Genomic DNA, 16,065 nt, shown 5'->3' with positions numbered 1-16,065 from the left:
CTGCAGGACTGTAATTGTTCCACAGAACTTGATTGCTCTTGTATCTAAATGGGCTCTGTCCTCTTCATGCCCGAGGCTGTGACTGATGGTGCCAGGAGGATTGTGAGCCTTGTCATCAGGAACCCAAATGATAGATGTTTTTCCATTTATTTTTTTTCTCCATAATAAAAATAATATGTGCTGATTATAGGAAAATCGGGTCTGTAGAAAGATAGAGAAGAGAAACAATGAACTCGTAGTTCTAGTGGCTCAACAAAAACCCGCATGAGTATTTGGGTTGGCTTCCATCCAAACACTGATCTGAAAAAGTGATCTGCTGACCTGAAGGGCATCCAGGTACCCTTCCATCATGACCTTACTCTGTCTTCTTGCCAGTCCTATGTGGTAGTTGATGCTCTTCAGCCTCAAGTGACTCATAAAAGATTTGAACGTCAAGAATTTCAAATGACTTACTTCCTCAAGATCATATAGGTGTGGCTGGCATCTTTTCCAGTTTGGTCAGTACTGGGGTTTGAATAGGGGGCTAGACAAGCACTCAGTCATTGAGCTGCATCCCTAGGCCAAAGAAGCATCATTTGACTCCAATTGGTACAGATGTTTTTTACTCGCCTATGCCTGGGTTCTGCTTTAGCATCTTTTTCTTAATCTGTCATGTGGCAGTCACACCTTGCAGGTCTTAAAACCAAGCGGTAATTCTCCTTTTACCTTTTTATTATCTTGCAGGTTAAATAAAAGCCAATGAGAATTTGCCTTCCGTTTAGCCTCTTGTTTTTCTGTTCTCCAGGGTATTCTGGAGTACTTGGAAGGGCCTTCCAGCTGCCATGTTCGTGCTTAATTGCAGCCCCAGCATCTTTTCTCCCTTCTGAATACCTATCAGTGTTATAGAAGAAATGACCAGCAAACATTACAACTGGCTGGGATCTGGAGCCCCAGCGATGTCTGCTTTCTTATACTGAGTTCCTCCAGAATGATACAGTTATTCCTGCAAGATTCAGGTTAAAAAGTTGAATGGACTACATTTTATAACAGCTTTTGGCTTCATAAAAACATTAAGAAACTAGTACAAATGCTTTCCAGTTACCCTACATCCCATCCCCCCACTTACATCTTACCTTAGTGTCCTATACATACTTGCTATGATTCACATTCAAGGATAATAATACCAACATAATGTTAAATTAGGCTCAACTTTATTCACGTTTCCATGGCTTTTACCCAGTGTGCCTTTCTTGTCCCTCAGTCCCATATCAGGAACCCACCTTGCATTTAGCAGGCATTTATTTACCTGGGACTTTTTCTGGCTGAGGCAGTATCTCACATTGTTTTGGTGTTTTTCGATGCTTGACAATTTGGAGGAGTTCTGGTCAGAACATTGTAACATGTGTCTTTTGGAGGATGTATCTTATGATGACAACCAAGTTATGTAGGGTGTGGGGGAAGGGGTCAGGGGGTTCATGTGAGTGGAAGCCAGAAGTCAACCTTCAGTATCATTTCCCAAGACCCATCCCCTTTGTTTTTTGATTTTACTTTTTATGTTCATTGTTTGTGTATGAGTGTTTACCTGCATGTATGTGCATCATATGTGTGCAGTGCCTGTAGAGATCAGAAGGGGGGGTCATAACCCCTGGAACTAGAGTTATCATTGAGCTGCTATGTGGGTGCTGGGAATAGAACTCAGGCATGTACAAGAGAAGTAAGTGTCCTTAATGACTATCCATCTCTGCAGCCTCCTTCTTGTGTGTTAGAGACAGAACCTCTCACTGGCCTGGTTAAGTTGGGCTGCCTGGCCAGTGCAGCCCAAGGATTCTCCTCCTCTTCTTCCTCCTCCCCCTCCTCTTCTCCTTCTTCTTATTCTTTTTGTTTAACCACCACCCCAGTGCTGAGATTACAAACAGGTGACACCACCTCCAGTTCTTTTACTCGAGTTCTGGGAATCGAACTCACATCCTTGTGCTTGCATGGCAAGTATTTTACCTACTGAGCCATCTCCCCCACCACAAAGTTCAGATGTTGAGGTGGAAGATGGCTCATGCAACATGCTGCTCCTACCTTGCCATGTCAAGTGCATCTTCTACCTGCATGATGTACCACGCTGATGCTGGTCTTCACTGTACAGAGGTAAAGCTGTCAGTTTTCTCTACTAGTAACCTATGCTTTTCAGCTTCATCTGCCATTGACTCTTTTGAGGATCTCCGAGCTGTGTTGTTTCTAAATTGAACTGCTAATTTTCACGTAGAGAAGGTACAGATGGGATGAAAGGATGCTGCTTCTTTCTGGTTGCATTTTAAGATGTAAGTCTGAACAAAGAGCATCTTTGTGTTAATGGGCACATCAGCACCCCATGACCCTGAAACCCCTGGATGGCTTGTGCCTGGTTTGATGTAGGCCTTTGGTATTCAGGGCTTATAAAATGCTAAATGATTTCCCGTGGCCTTGACCTTGGCTTCTTTTAACTCAAGGCAGTGTCTTCAACTTTTTTCTCATTAGACTTTTCTGAAGCACATCGAATTTCTGTTTTGGCACCCCCCACTTGTGTCTCCTCCTTCCTTAAGTCCCTGTGGGTATTGTTGGGAACTTTCTTTTGAAGAATTCTGTGGGCAATACTTTGCTTTCACTTGTCTTAACATTCTCACTAGTTTGTCAACTCACTATTCCAATAGGTGGCCCGGTCAGATAGATACCCACTGTCAATTGAACCTTGACATTTTCAATTTATTGAGTTTCTGCTGTTCACAGTAGTAGTTATAGAAACCTAGGTGCTTGCTTTCTTATATCCCAGATCAAGTTCATACATTATGGTTTGTGAAGACTCCCTCCTGCATGGCCTCTTTTGTGTTTGCATAATCCTGGGAGATCATAAAAGGAAAGAGAATGGTACCATGAGGATTCCATCCCTTAGAGGTGGCAATGAGGAAAGGTGGCACATGAAGGAAGATTTGGAACTGGGGCCTGCTCAGTGGCTCTACTAGAGTGTGACCTCCAGCTGTGGTATCAGTCTCTATCTCTGGGGAACTGAACTCTTAGACAGCAACCAGGATGCCTTGGTCTTGGTTTGGAATGCCACAATGTCCCCCTTTGTAAGCTAGGTAAAGGAGGGATTGGGCCAAGCCAGAACAGGCATGGTTCAAACAGACGTCATGTTCTAGGTGACTTTGGTTGGTGACAGATAGGTCATTTTAGGGGATGTCTGCTTTGCCATCCTTTCTGTAACATTCAAAGCCATCATTAAATGGATTCTTTTCTGAGGAAGTGGGTCTATAACATCTTTCTTGACTAAAAATGGCAGATGCTGATTGAGGGACAAACAGATCACACAAACACACACACACACACACACACACACACAGATAATTTGTATTAGAAACCAAAGTATCTACTGTGCATTTTTTTCCACGATGAGGCTGGACTATAGACCCCTTATCCACACAGCAAATGGCTTGTCCGGTTTACCCAGGAGCAAAGAAACTGGATGCTTCTCCCCAGTATGAGCTGCCCACATTTCTTCTTTAGATAACAGTGAGTTTTGTCGATGCCCAAATACAGATTATGAAAAACAAACTGTATACAAACTGTGCATTTTATAAGGTCATATTTTCTGAATGCATGCATCATTCAAGACCTTTTTTTACGGTTTGTCAACAAGATAGCTGCATAAAATACATCCTGATATCTCACAGCTGGGTGTAATTCATCCTGTCTACCCATGCCGCACAAATAAAAATTTTATTTGTATCATCTAAAAAAAATACTAGTGCATAAATACATAAGCAAAGCTCATAAGAAACAGCCTCCTGACCACAGATCCCATGGAGGGGATATTGTGCAACCAATTAAAAAGCCCAGAGATGGCTCCATTATTCCTGTACACAGATAATAAACACTGTGCTCAGCAAATAGTGCAGTTATGCAACTTCTCCAGAGCCTTGCAAAATGTCTCACAAGCATTGGCCCAGTCTGCCTTCAGATTCTCCTAGGAATATCTAGAAATAAAGTTTCTTTGTGGAGAACTTTGGAGCCAAAAGAGAGCCTTACTTTGGACTCGGAGTCTGGAAAAAATGTAGGTGAAAGGGAAGAATGTTTAATGTTTGGCATATTTGGGTCCACAGGAAATCAAGTAGCTGTCATTCTCTGTCACCTAGAATGTGGAGGAACTGGTCTTAAAAACTGAGAAGTTTCTTTACATTGGATTTTTTGGGCCTCAGCATGATCAAATTAAGTGTCCCACCCACAGGCCTTTTATATGCTCCCAAATTCAAGGAATCTCTTCTAGGAGAGCAGATGGTAATGGCTTGATTGGGGGACCATTTGCCATCTCCTTCTATCTAAGACAGCAACTCATGTGGGCTGTAGAACATGCAAAGACCTTGCTTCAAGTGTCAGAATTCTGTGGGAAAGTCTTCTGAGGCATTTCTGTACTGTAGCTGGAATGTATGCAGAAACATTCTGTCTTCCTCTGGCTGGGGTTGGGTGGTGTGGAATAGATGATATTGGTGTTAGACGACTTCTTCTGCCCAGTACCAGGCCCTAGGACATGGCTTTACTCTCAGCCAGTTTAACAAATTGACTTGCACTGCTAGTTTAATTCAAAACTGGTAGGGATAGCCTATACTTCAGCTGATGCGTTTATGTGGCAGAGACGCTCCAATACAATACCTGTGCCCACTTCATGGCAATAGTACCTGACTTCAAAGAACACCACAGTGGACACAGTCACTCTTGAAACTTGGCATGGTTTTCAATGGTGCTGGTAGTTCACAACTTCTGGTGTGTTCAAACAGCCTTTACCCTATTCAAGTGTCCTATATAAGCTCTCTCATAAGCACTTTGCGCACTGTGGTATGAATTTGTAGGAACTACCTCACTGGATCAGAACCCACTACGATGTGTGAGTCTCATAAGTCCCAGGCAAATCACCCAAGTGTCAGTGAAGCCATCCATGCTGTATGTAGGGTGAGCTACAACTGAGCTGCACTAGGTGTGACCATCTTCCAGGCCAGCCATACTCCACCTGGCACAAAGAGAAGATAACACTCTTCATGGCCAATGGGATCTTCTTTCCTGGGGCTGCACTGGGCCTGGAGAGTGTTCATCTACAGGTCTCAGCTCAAGCACCCCACAAAGCCAACAACGTCCCAAAAAAGTTTTCTCCTAGCTTCTCCCTCAAGAGTCTTGTCTCCAGCCACTCTCCTCTCACGGTTTTCCTTGCTGTTGTCTTTGCCTTTGAGGCAATGTTGAATTTGCAAGAGAGACTCAAGAATGGTGCAGAGGATGTAGGATGCAGGGTCTCCTCCACCAGTCCCTTTCCACATGATGCTTTCTGGATCAATCTTACAGGCTGAACGCCTCTTCTGGTTGCTTGCTTGGGACTGGAAGTTATTTAATAAACTTCTGTCCAGGTTCTAGAATAATATATGCACATGTGTTACTAGATATTTTGGAGATGGAACTTATGTATAAATGCAAAAATTCACTTATATTTCTATAAAACAATTTTCTATTGTTGATGTGTTTATACATGTATGTGTAGATGGAGGTCAGTGATCAATATTGGGTCTCTTCCTCAGTTTCTTTACACTTTATTAATATTGCTATTGTTGTTGACATTGAGACATTATTATCTCTTGCTGAACCCAAAAGTTCATGAGTTGGCTAGACTGGCTGGCCAGTGAGCTCCAGGGATTCATTGGTATCTGCTTGCCTCACATACCTAATTCAGATGCACACCACCACACCTTGCTTTCCAATGGATATGGCTATCTGAATTTAGATTATCAGATCATCATTCTCGCACAGCAGACACATTATGGGCTGAACCATCTCCCAGTGCCCATTTATGTTTCACATATTATTTAACTATACTTCTGCATATTCTTTACCACATTCAGCATTAGAATACCTGCATTGTGATGGTGACCATCATGAGTAGTCAGGCATAGAATTTGACAGTGACTGTCGCATTTTCAAGTTCAAGAATGTTTGTATTGAGAGTGGTTGTAGAGTTTGGATTTTCAGATTAAAGATTCTGTTCATGTTCATTCTGTTATCTCTATGCCAAGTATGTTCATTGTTAGAATCCAGGCATTATACTGGCCCGCCCCCCTGTTAGCTGGCAGGATGTACCCATAGGCATTATTAGTCAGCCAGAGTAGACAGATGGGCTTTCTGAAGTGTCAAGTCTAGAGTACCCACAAGCAAGCCCAAGATGAGTGAGTAAAGAAAGAATCAGAGCAACTATGGGACCAGGAACCCATGATGGCAAACTCCTGATGCACAGCCCATGAGACCACCAGATGGAGACAGTGGCTCCAGGTTGTCAGCATGACCCCACTGCAGCAAGGTGGAATTCTTGTGTGTTCTCTCCAGACACTCTATTTCTTTCTATCTAGCTAGTGCTCCCCTGAAGTGTACAGATGCCATCTCTCACCCACAGATTTGTGTCATCTGAACACTGTATTAGTTACTTTTCTTGCTGTGACCAAATACTTAAGCAAATGCAACTTAAGGCAGGAATGCTTATTTGAGTTCAAGGTCAAGGGAACAGGCTATCATGGCAAGTGAGGCACCGTGGCAGGAGTCCGAGGCAGCTGGTCACATTGCATCCACAGTGAGGAATCAGAAGTTAAATGTTGCTCAGCTCACTTCCTCCTTTTCACTGAATCTGAAACTCCAGCCATAGGAAGGTGCCGCCGACTTTAGGGTAGTCCCAAGTCAGTTAATCCAATCATAAACTCTCAGACATGCCCAGAAGCTTCTCTCATAGACAATCATACTCTCTTTGGCTAAAAGTGATGATTATTATCACAAGTGCCTTTGCCCTCCTGCGCCCCTCTTACTTGATTCTTATTTCCCTTTCCCAACATGGCTGAAGGACCCAGTTCATTCCTCTGCCTCTGGCCATGTTCATGACTTTTCACCCCTTGCTGCTCAATAACCAGCAGTTTAGAATGCTTGAGACCAGCTTTGAGAATGTTCTGGAAAGGCTACACGAGACAGTTAACGTTCCAGTAGTAATCCTTTTGTAACCTGACTATAACTGCAGACTTCCACATCAAGAATGATAAAATGGTGTGGATTTAGAAGTATTAAGGGAATTGTAAAATGTCTAGGATTAAAATTTCAATACCGTTTGTGCCCCATAAATATGAAGTCTTTAGTAACTTGAAACTGTGCTATTATGACTCAGGTCTGAAAATCATGGATTCTGGCTGAAGAAATGGGAATAACACGTGGGGGAATCTGGTCCCATCCCTCACCTCCAGGCCCATGCTGTGGGCCCACCAAATAGCAAGGGTGTGACCTCATAGGCAAACAAGTCCAGAGAAATCACCATGCTGGTTATGAAAACGATACACCCTCCAGAAGAGAAAAATGTTATTCTTTCCATCGGGTTTGCTTATGGAAATGGGGCTGAATTGAACCTGTGGCCTGTCAGGCTCCACAGGAAAGACCCCAAGAAGCAAGTGTGTAGGATAGCTTTTTGAATGACTTTATTTTTTTTTAAAAAAAAAGTAATAATAAACCAGTCTAGTCAGTCTGAACTGGCAAATTAATTTTATCTATAGAATCATTTACCAAGGCATATAAAATTAGACTTCCTAAGTGCCCAGAGGAGACTTGGCATTGTGTCTAACAGATTCACTGAAACTTAAGTAAATGGATTTAGTCTTAATACAGCTAAGGCCTTGGGACTTTTAATACCAAGTTGATCTTAAGTATAGCACTAATTTATCATTTTTAAAAGTCACTGTGTGTACACTTCAGCTGCTAATTGAAGGACTGAATTATATACTTTGCCTAAACTAATAATCCAACATGGATTACAGCACTAGAAAGAAAAAAAATTGTCATCTTTAATGTACAGTATTTTAATGTTGAGACTGACAGAATTCATTTCTTTTTAATGCTTACTATGATTTAATGGATTCTAGCATTTCCCTGGACTCACTCAACTTCCAAGTATTTTCACTGTGTCATTTTTGTAATAAGCTTCTGATGCCAAATTTTTCCACTAGAATGAAAACCCAGCTGCTTTTCTTTTGATTCAGGGATGAATTTGTGGGACCAGAGAGGAGCATATGAAGTGGCCACAGCCTCCCTTCTGAGCAAGGACCCTGGGATTCCAGGACAGAACTTCCCAGAAAAGGTCAGCTGCTTGTGTTCCTTCCTTCTTTCTTGATTCATTCCTTCCTTTTTCCCTCCTTCCTTCCCTCTCTCCTTCTCTCCCTCTCCCCCTCCCTCCCTGCCTCCTGCCCGCCCTCCCTCCCTTCCTCCCTCCCTCCCTTCCTCCCTTAGTTCTTTTGTTTGTTCATTTTCACCCTCAGCTTTGAGATAGCAGAAGTTTCAGAATTGTGTTGATTGAGCTGGTAACTGCTCAGGTTTTGTCTTTACCCGTTTTGGTTCAAACTTTGAAATGAGAGTGAGTGCTATTCTTGCAGGAGATAAATTGAGTTCTACTCTGGTGGAACATTTCTAATGAGAGACTCAGCAATGTTAGCATCTACAGAGACTAATTTGCAGATGTGGTAGAGAGATGGCTCATTAGTTAAGACCCTCTGGTGCTGTTGCAGAGTACCTGGGTTCGGTTTCTAGAACTCATGTTAGGCAGCTCACAGCCATCTGTGTGGATCTGGCATTTCCTGCCAGCCTTCATGGACACCAGTCAGGCAAATGGTGTACATACATACATGCAAGAAAACATTCATGTGCATACACAAGTACATTCATACAATAGTAATAAATCTTTTTAAAGTTGCCTGAAGGGTGCTGAGGATATGGCTTAGTGGTGGAGCATTTATCTCCATTCATGAAGCCTTGGGTTCAATTCCAAACCCCAAAAGTAATTTATTTTTCCAATCAAACACCAAAGATCACATTACCAGACACATAATTTCTGCATCAAGTTTACTTGAATGGCAACTATTTTTGTATTCATGTTGATTTAATAAACACTTCATTTCCCCCCAGCTGATTATTAATAGAAATGCTTTCATATGACTTAAAAAATTTACCATTTGTACACTCTAAATCTTGTTTATTTTTGATGTTTGATTTTCACCTTTTGCGATGTACCATAGATAATTGGAATTTTGCCAATTAATACTTTGGAGTATTTTGTCTGCCAAGCAGACATGACTCTTTAAAATCTCAGAATATGTAGTGACAGAAGATGATGAAATCCATGGAAACCTGAGTCTTTTGGAGAAAGCATGCTGATGGCTTTGTCCTGGTTCTGTACAAGCATTTTTAGATCATTTTTTTCATGATAGAAAACAGATTTAAAAAAAAAAATACCAGTCAAGACTGTAGAAATCTCATGTAGCTTTCCAGAATGGTCATCAGGCCCCTCTGTGTGGGGACAGATGGGATGATTTATATCCTCCATTTATCTCCTGGAGAGCCTACATTTGAAACTGTTTTAGGAAAGGTTAGTGGTTTGGCTAAAGGAACCAAATGCCCAGCCTGACTTAGGGAAAGATACATTTTATAGAGGAGATCCCAAATTGTGTAACTGGGGGACAAGAAAGCATGGAGTTACTAATGCTGTCTCCTAGGAGAAAAAAAAAAAACTCAAGATAGTGAGAAACTCCCATCATGCTATTTGTCAGTTATATTAGGACATGATGGATACAGAAAAAGTGAAATATACTACTTACCAAAAAATAATATGTATACTAAAGTAGTTATAGGCTCTGGGTTGGCAAGATTGCTCAGTGGGTAAATGTGCTTGCTGCCAAGCTTGGTGACCTGGCCTCAAATTGCAGGACCCAAATGGTGGAAAGAGAAAAGCAATCCTTTCAAGTTGCCTTTTTACCTCTACACATGTGCACACACACAGAGAGGCACACACATAGGTGGACACACACAGTTGAACATATATGCACATACACACACACACAGAGGCACATGCACACATACACAGAGGCACATACATAAGCATGCATGCACACACACAGAGAGGCACACACACACATGCATACACAAACAGGCACAAACACACACATGTTCATGCACATACAGTAGGTTTCTAGGTGGAAAACATGATAGGGAGTTTTTCTGGGGGTAGATTTGCCAGAATCTAGATCAATAGTGAGGATTGTTTTATTTTTTTATTATAAACATATTTTATATAATATTTGGGACATGCTTGTTCTAAAAAGCTATTCATGTCCTGATGTGGTTCAACAGAAGTGAGGGTCTGACTAGGTATCCTGTGTGTTAAGTGCCATCACTTCACGAGAGAACTTGTACAATAGGCTGCCAAGTTGGTGGCTCACCACTAGTGTCAAGCAGTTCTATTTTGCTCCAGCTTCTGGCCCTGTGTTCATCTATCATGTTCATTGGCCACTTGGCAGGTGCTGTGAGGCATATATGAAGAGAAACTGGTCTGTCACTATTGACTAAGTGATGGTCTGTACCACCAGAAAACTATGACACACCATTGCTGTTTGATACAGTTCCTACTCACATGGGATTCTACCCCAGAAGGGGAACCATAAGGGAGATGGGCTAAAATAAATTACATTCAAGTGACTCCCTAGTACTGGCAATATTTAAGAGAAGAGGGACAAAGGTGTTCTGGTGACTGCCAACTGCACCCATGTCCATATGTGGGTAACTGACAAAACCCTTCATGAATGAAGTACATGTAGATGGTTCATTAATGTAGTACTCATGGAATTCTTCATACAATGGACGTATCTATTTGATCTGGTTAGTGTCTGCAATTGCATATTTACCCTCTTTATCAGTAACAGTCAAGTTCTGACTTTGAAACTACATCAACAGAGTGACTCTGCACACAAAGTTTGTCCCAGTAAAGTGTTTGTAAAGCCTAGATGAGCCCATGGTATTTCAGAAAAAGATTTCCATTTTCCTCCCCCCTGCTTTCTTTGACTTGGATGGTTTTTTAAAAGTACATCTTAATGCCCTGGGCACCGGACATATGGTCAATAAAGGAGTCAAGCAAGCCTTTGCCCCCTGCACCTTACATTCCAGTGAGGAACAAGTAAATAAAATAAATTTCAGATTGTCACTCAGAAGGAAGCTGCACTCTTTTCTAGGAATCCACAGGGGAGGAACATTGTGGGAGAAATGCCAGGAAAGAATTTTCTAGGATACAGAAATTTTCTACCTTTTCCATTGAGTTCCACAGAGCTAGGGTGTAAACAATTGATATTCAAGGAAAAGGAATAAGTTGAATTTAACAAGCACACTGTGCATGAGGGGTGGACAGCACCTCATACTTGGGTCACTAGCAGTGGGAGCACTGTCAAGAAAGAGAGCGAAAGTAGTGACAACTGGTCAGACTGGGGAGTATTGTCAGATTGTCAGCTGTGCCTAACAGTAAGCTAGCAATGTTAACAACACTCCCTGCGTCTGAGCTCTGGGCAATGTTAAGGATACTCTCTGTGCTGAGCTCTGGCTACATTGGAGGAGGAGGAGCTGCCGCCATGGGCATCCTCAGAGAGGTATGATCCCTGTTTGATAGGGTTTCCCCATATCATCAATTTTCCGTGTTCACTGGACCTCAGTTTGCATGTGTATTAGAATTACCTGGAAATCTATTATCAGCGGTCTTTCCATTTTGCCTTGGTGTAGCCACTGATACATTGCCCTGACTTAAGCAAGTGGTGTCCCCATTCATGCTCATGCAGGGACTAATTAAATGTAGTGGATCACACACAAAAAGGGGCATGGAAGTAGGAAGAACTGGAAGGAAGAAGAGATTAGGTACAAGAGAGAAAGAGAAAGAACAGTAGTTCTCAACCTGCAGGGCATGACTCCTCTGAGGGTCAAACTACTTCCTCTTAGAGGTCACAAATAAGATATTTACATTATAAGTTATAACAGTAGCAAAATTTTAGTTTTGAAGTAGCAGCTAATTAATTTTATGGTTGGAGGCCACCACAACATGAGGAACTGTATTAAAGTGTCACAGCATTAGGAAGGTTGAGGGCCACTACGAGATAAGATAATGAGGGATCTTCAACCAAAGAACCAAACATGTATAAAAATATAAAAGAATACATTTTAGGGGCTGGAGAGATGGCTCAGAAATTAGGAGCGAGCACTGGCTGTTCTTCCAGAGGTCCTGAGTTCAATTCCCAACAACCACATGGTGGCTCACAGCCATCTAAAATGAGATCCTGTGCCCTCTTAGGGCATGCAGGCATACATGGAGTCAGAACAGTGTCTAATAAATAAATAAATAAACAAACAAACAAATAAATCTTTAGGTAATGAATACATTTTAAGTGCCTTTGGAGGATTTTTAATGAGAATACAGGGTTAGAAGTTTAGAGGGAGCATTGAGTTTATATGTACTGCAGCAGTGCTGGCCAGTGAGACCAGTGACTTAGACAGAGGTGCAGTTGGGGACTCCCTCCTTGTCCCTCTCTTTCCCTTTTTTCAGGAGCTATCACTGCTGCTGATGTTTTGACAGAGCGAAAGTGGGAGAAAAGAATGTGGTCTCACTGGAGTTAGGGCGCTTCCAGCCCTCTGCTGGCAGGCTGGTTGACATTGCCTGTGACATGACATTATCTCCTCACTCTCCCTCCTCTTGGGGGCATTGTAAGAATGAGATAGAACAGTGACTTTCAAAATACTCTGGGGCTGGGCCATTACTGTGCAAATGTAAGGTGATGCTGGGAGTTTAAAGTGTCTTTGGGGACCCATCTCCAATTTCATGTCTTGGAAACATCAAGCCGGGAACCGTGGAAGACATGTCACATTGATTGAGCATGAGATGGTCTCAGTGGAACTCAGCCTTTAAATGCTCCAGGAAATGTTCAATGTCCAGCCTTCTCACATCACAAGGACATTATGGAAATTGTACATGAAATGAAAAATAAGAGGAGGCCAAAGGATTAGAAGGGGAGCCCAGAGCTTCCCTCAGCAGATGGTAGGTTTCAAATATCAAGCAGCAACTCATTACAATGGTCGAGGCTGATTCTGTTCAAACAGATGCACTTACACTTTTTAAGCCCAGAAAGCTGAGTCCAGATCTTGTGTCAAGTGGCCGCTACCAACTGTCCCTCCATCACCAGTCTTCTCAGAAGGGTGGCTCATATTCTCTGGCCTCCTCTCTCATCCTCTCCTCCACTTGTAGGTATATTTCTAACACTTCATCAGAACTCCCTTCCCAAGGGCCTCTACAATCATCGCATGCCTCCCTTCTCCATGCTTATCTCAACCCTGATTTACTCTCTTGTAAAAGCCTTCTTTTGGATCTCAAAAGCCCATTCTTTCTTGGTCATTTTCATGCTTTAAATTTATTGTTACTATCATTATTATCAGTTGGGGGTGAGCATGAGTGTGAAGGTCAGAGGACAACTTTGGAAAGTTGGTTCTTTCCTTTTACCATGGGATCTGAGATAGAAGGACAAGTAAGGCCTCTTCTGCTCTGGGGAAGCAGAACTTATCACAGACTATGATAAGTTGGGATATGTACTTAGTGAAGTGTGGTTTCCAAAGTTAGTTTATTTTAGAATGGTCCAAGAATTACTGAAAAATTGCAGAGGCAGCACAAAGAGTTCCTGTAAAGCCCATGCTCAGCTTCCCCTGCCATTCACATTTATGTTGACATGATAGAATTGTAACAATTAGAGTATGCATATCCACAACCTTTCTCAGTCATTCACATTTATGTTGATATGTTTTTAACAATTAATGAGATGTGTGTCTACATCCCTTCTCAGCCTTTCACATTTATGTTGCTAGGTTTGTAACAATTAAGAGTGTATGTGTCCACATCCTTTCTCAGCCTGGAAGCTTTCATTGGGAGAGAAATTGAGGTAGCTTAAAAGAACATGCAAATTGTGCAAAGGATTGGGGGCCTAAAATTCTACTTTCTGCTGAAGAGCTTATTTCCCCAAAAGTGATTTGAGGCATGTTAGTGTCACTTTAGTAATTTCACATCACACAAAGGTGGGAGGTCTGTCACCTTTGTTGTCCAAAGTCACAACATACAACCAGTGAGGGTGGTTCTTCACAGTTACTTGGTCAGCAGTTGTGAAGGCAACAATATAGGTGTTTTGTGCAGCCAAATTTTCAAGTTCACTCTTTGGAAAGTGTTCTTATTCTCCCCTTTAAAAAGAGACACATTTTCAAATCTACCACAGGACAGTCTGTCAAATCTGGTTAAAAGTAATGACTAGATTGGGGCAAGAGCTGGCCTAAAATGTCTGAGGCCCTGGCATTTGGTTCCCAGTACCAAAACATAGGACCACTGAGTGACTACATCTCCTGTCAGGGTAGAAGGCTCATGTGTTAATTATTTTTGTCACTATGATAAATACACCACGACCAAAAGTGACTGATGGAATAAAGAGCTTATTTTGGCTTTGATTCCAGTGAGAGAATTCATTATGGAGGGGGCATAACAGTAGGAGCAGGATGCTGAGAGATCACATTTTCAACCACACAGAGAAAACAGAGAGAACTCAAACTTCAGTAAGGCTGTAAATCCTCAAAACATGTCATAAGGATGTTCTTCCTCCTGCAAGAATGCACCTCCTAAAGGTTCTAGAACATCATCAAACAGTGCCATCATCGGGAGACCAAGGATTCAAATAACCGAGCTTGTGGGGGACCTTATTTGGTCAAACCACATGGCTCAAGTGCAAAGATTTTCTTTTGCATTGATTTTATGTGCTGCCAATGCCCTACTTTTTTTACGTCCCTATGAACATCTATCATGAGTTCTTGATGGTATAGCTCCATGCTCTCTACTGGGTTGTCATGATAGTCCGTATGAAGAGAAAAATATAATGTATCCCTCCTAACAAGATAAAATGAACACACACACACACACACACACACAGAATTTTCTGGGTTATATTGAGATTTTGTTTTTTAGGGCCACATATACCTAAGAGCTTCCATCACTAACTTGAGTTTTGCCCTTCTGGAGACAGTCTTCAGGCCCACTGAGCATGCACCATGGACTCCACATGTAAAAAGAAATGCATGTTTCCAAAAATGGTATGTATCTACAGAAACCTGCTCATTGGAGAGTTGGGGCATTAAGAAGAAAAGTTGATTATGGCATAGTACAGGCAAAGATTCATTTTGATAGATTTGTATATGTAAGTGTTCATGTCAGAATAGTTTTAGATTTACCAGAGATGCAGATAAATTACATACTTTGTGTATGTCTCATGCCCAGTGCCCTGTTGCTAACATCTAATATTACTGCACTTAAAATAGCTGTTAAACCACATCACTATGTCTTTGTTGACCGAATCCATCCTTGTTTAGATTTCCTAAGTTCCCCCTAACATTCTTATATCTTTCCAGAAGCCTATTCTGGAGTCCTTCTATTAACCTCATTTCCCCCAAGTCTTCCCTTGCCTCTGGTCATTTCTGAAGTTTTGCTTGTTTGGGATGACTATAACATTCTTTAAGATAGGTCAGAGGACTTATTATTCCAGACTGTACCTCAACTGGGATTGTCTGATGCTTTTCTCTGGTTAGTACTGAGCTTTGCAGAGAAGAACATAGAGGGAAGGTCTCATTCACCCTACATCTTATCAGATCCACATTTCATAATGACATAATGGTAGTGGTGTTGACCATTGTCTGTTCAACTTTACCCATTGTCAAGTCCTTTCTTTTCCCTGTTACCCGGTACTATGAAATCACTACATTTGCTTCTAATGAGGGGAAGGGATGCTGCCTGGCCTGGTGGGACAAGTAGGTACTTAAGTAACCTTAAATTCTTGTGTAAGTTAGATTTATTTTATTTTCTCTATTTTCTCTGTATTTGAAAATTTGTTTATGACAATATGGATTTCATAGATATTTAGCTTACACTATAGATTATATATTGTGCTCTAGCTTATTTTGTTATTCAATTTATCCTTCTTTGACCATTGAAATTTCTTTTAATTGTTTCCTGTGTCCTAATGACATATAGTCTCTGTCTCTCTCTGTCTCTGTCTCTCTCTCTCTCTCTCTCTCTCTCTCTCTCTGTGTGTGTGTGTGTGTGTGTGTGTGTGTGTGTGTGTGTGTCTATGGTCTTTGTAGATTTTAAAATAGCAAATCCCAAATGCTAGTTCATGGCTG

At 41.7% G+C, this 16,065-nt stretch overlaps 1 protein-coding gene across 1 annotated transcript in view; it reads left to right on the top strand.

The window, feature by feature from the left end:
- The window catches only part of Adam12 (ADAM metallopeptidase domain 12), a 293,978-nt gene that overhangs the window by 40,787 nt on the left and 237,126 nt on the right, over positions 1-16,065 (top strand). The window contains exon 2 of the mRNA XM_051193213.1: positions 8,046-8,143. Coding sequence (XP_051049170.1) covers positions 8,046-8,143 — 98 coding nt within the window. The remainder of the gene's footprint in view (positions 1-8,045; positions 8,144-16,065) is intronic.

Source organism: Phodopus roborovskii, unplaced genomic scaffold, assembly GCF_943737965.1.
Source record: "Phodopus roborovskii unplaced genomic scaffold, PHOROB, whole genome shotgun sequence".
NCBI classification, from domain to species: domain Eukaryota; kingdom Metazoa; phylum Chordata; class Mammalia; order Rodentia; family Cricetidae; genus Phodopus; species Phodopus roborovskii.
Note: the sequence above shows the minus strand (reverse complement) of the source record. Positions and strands in the feature narration are given on the sequence as shown.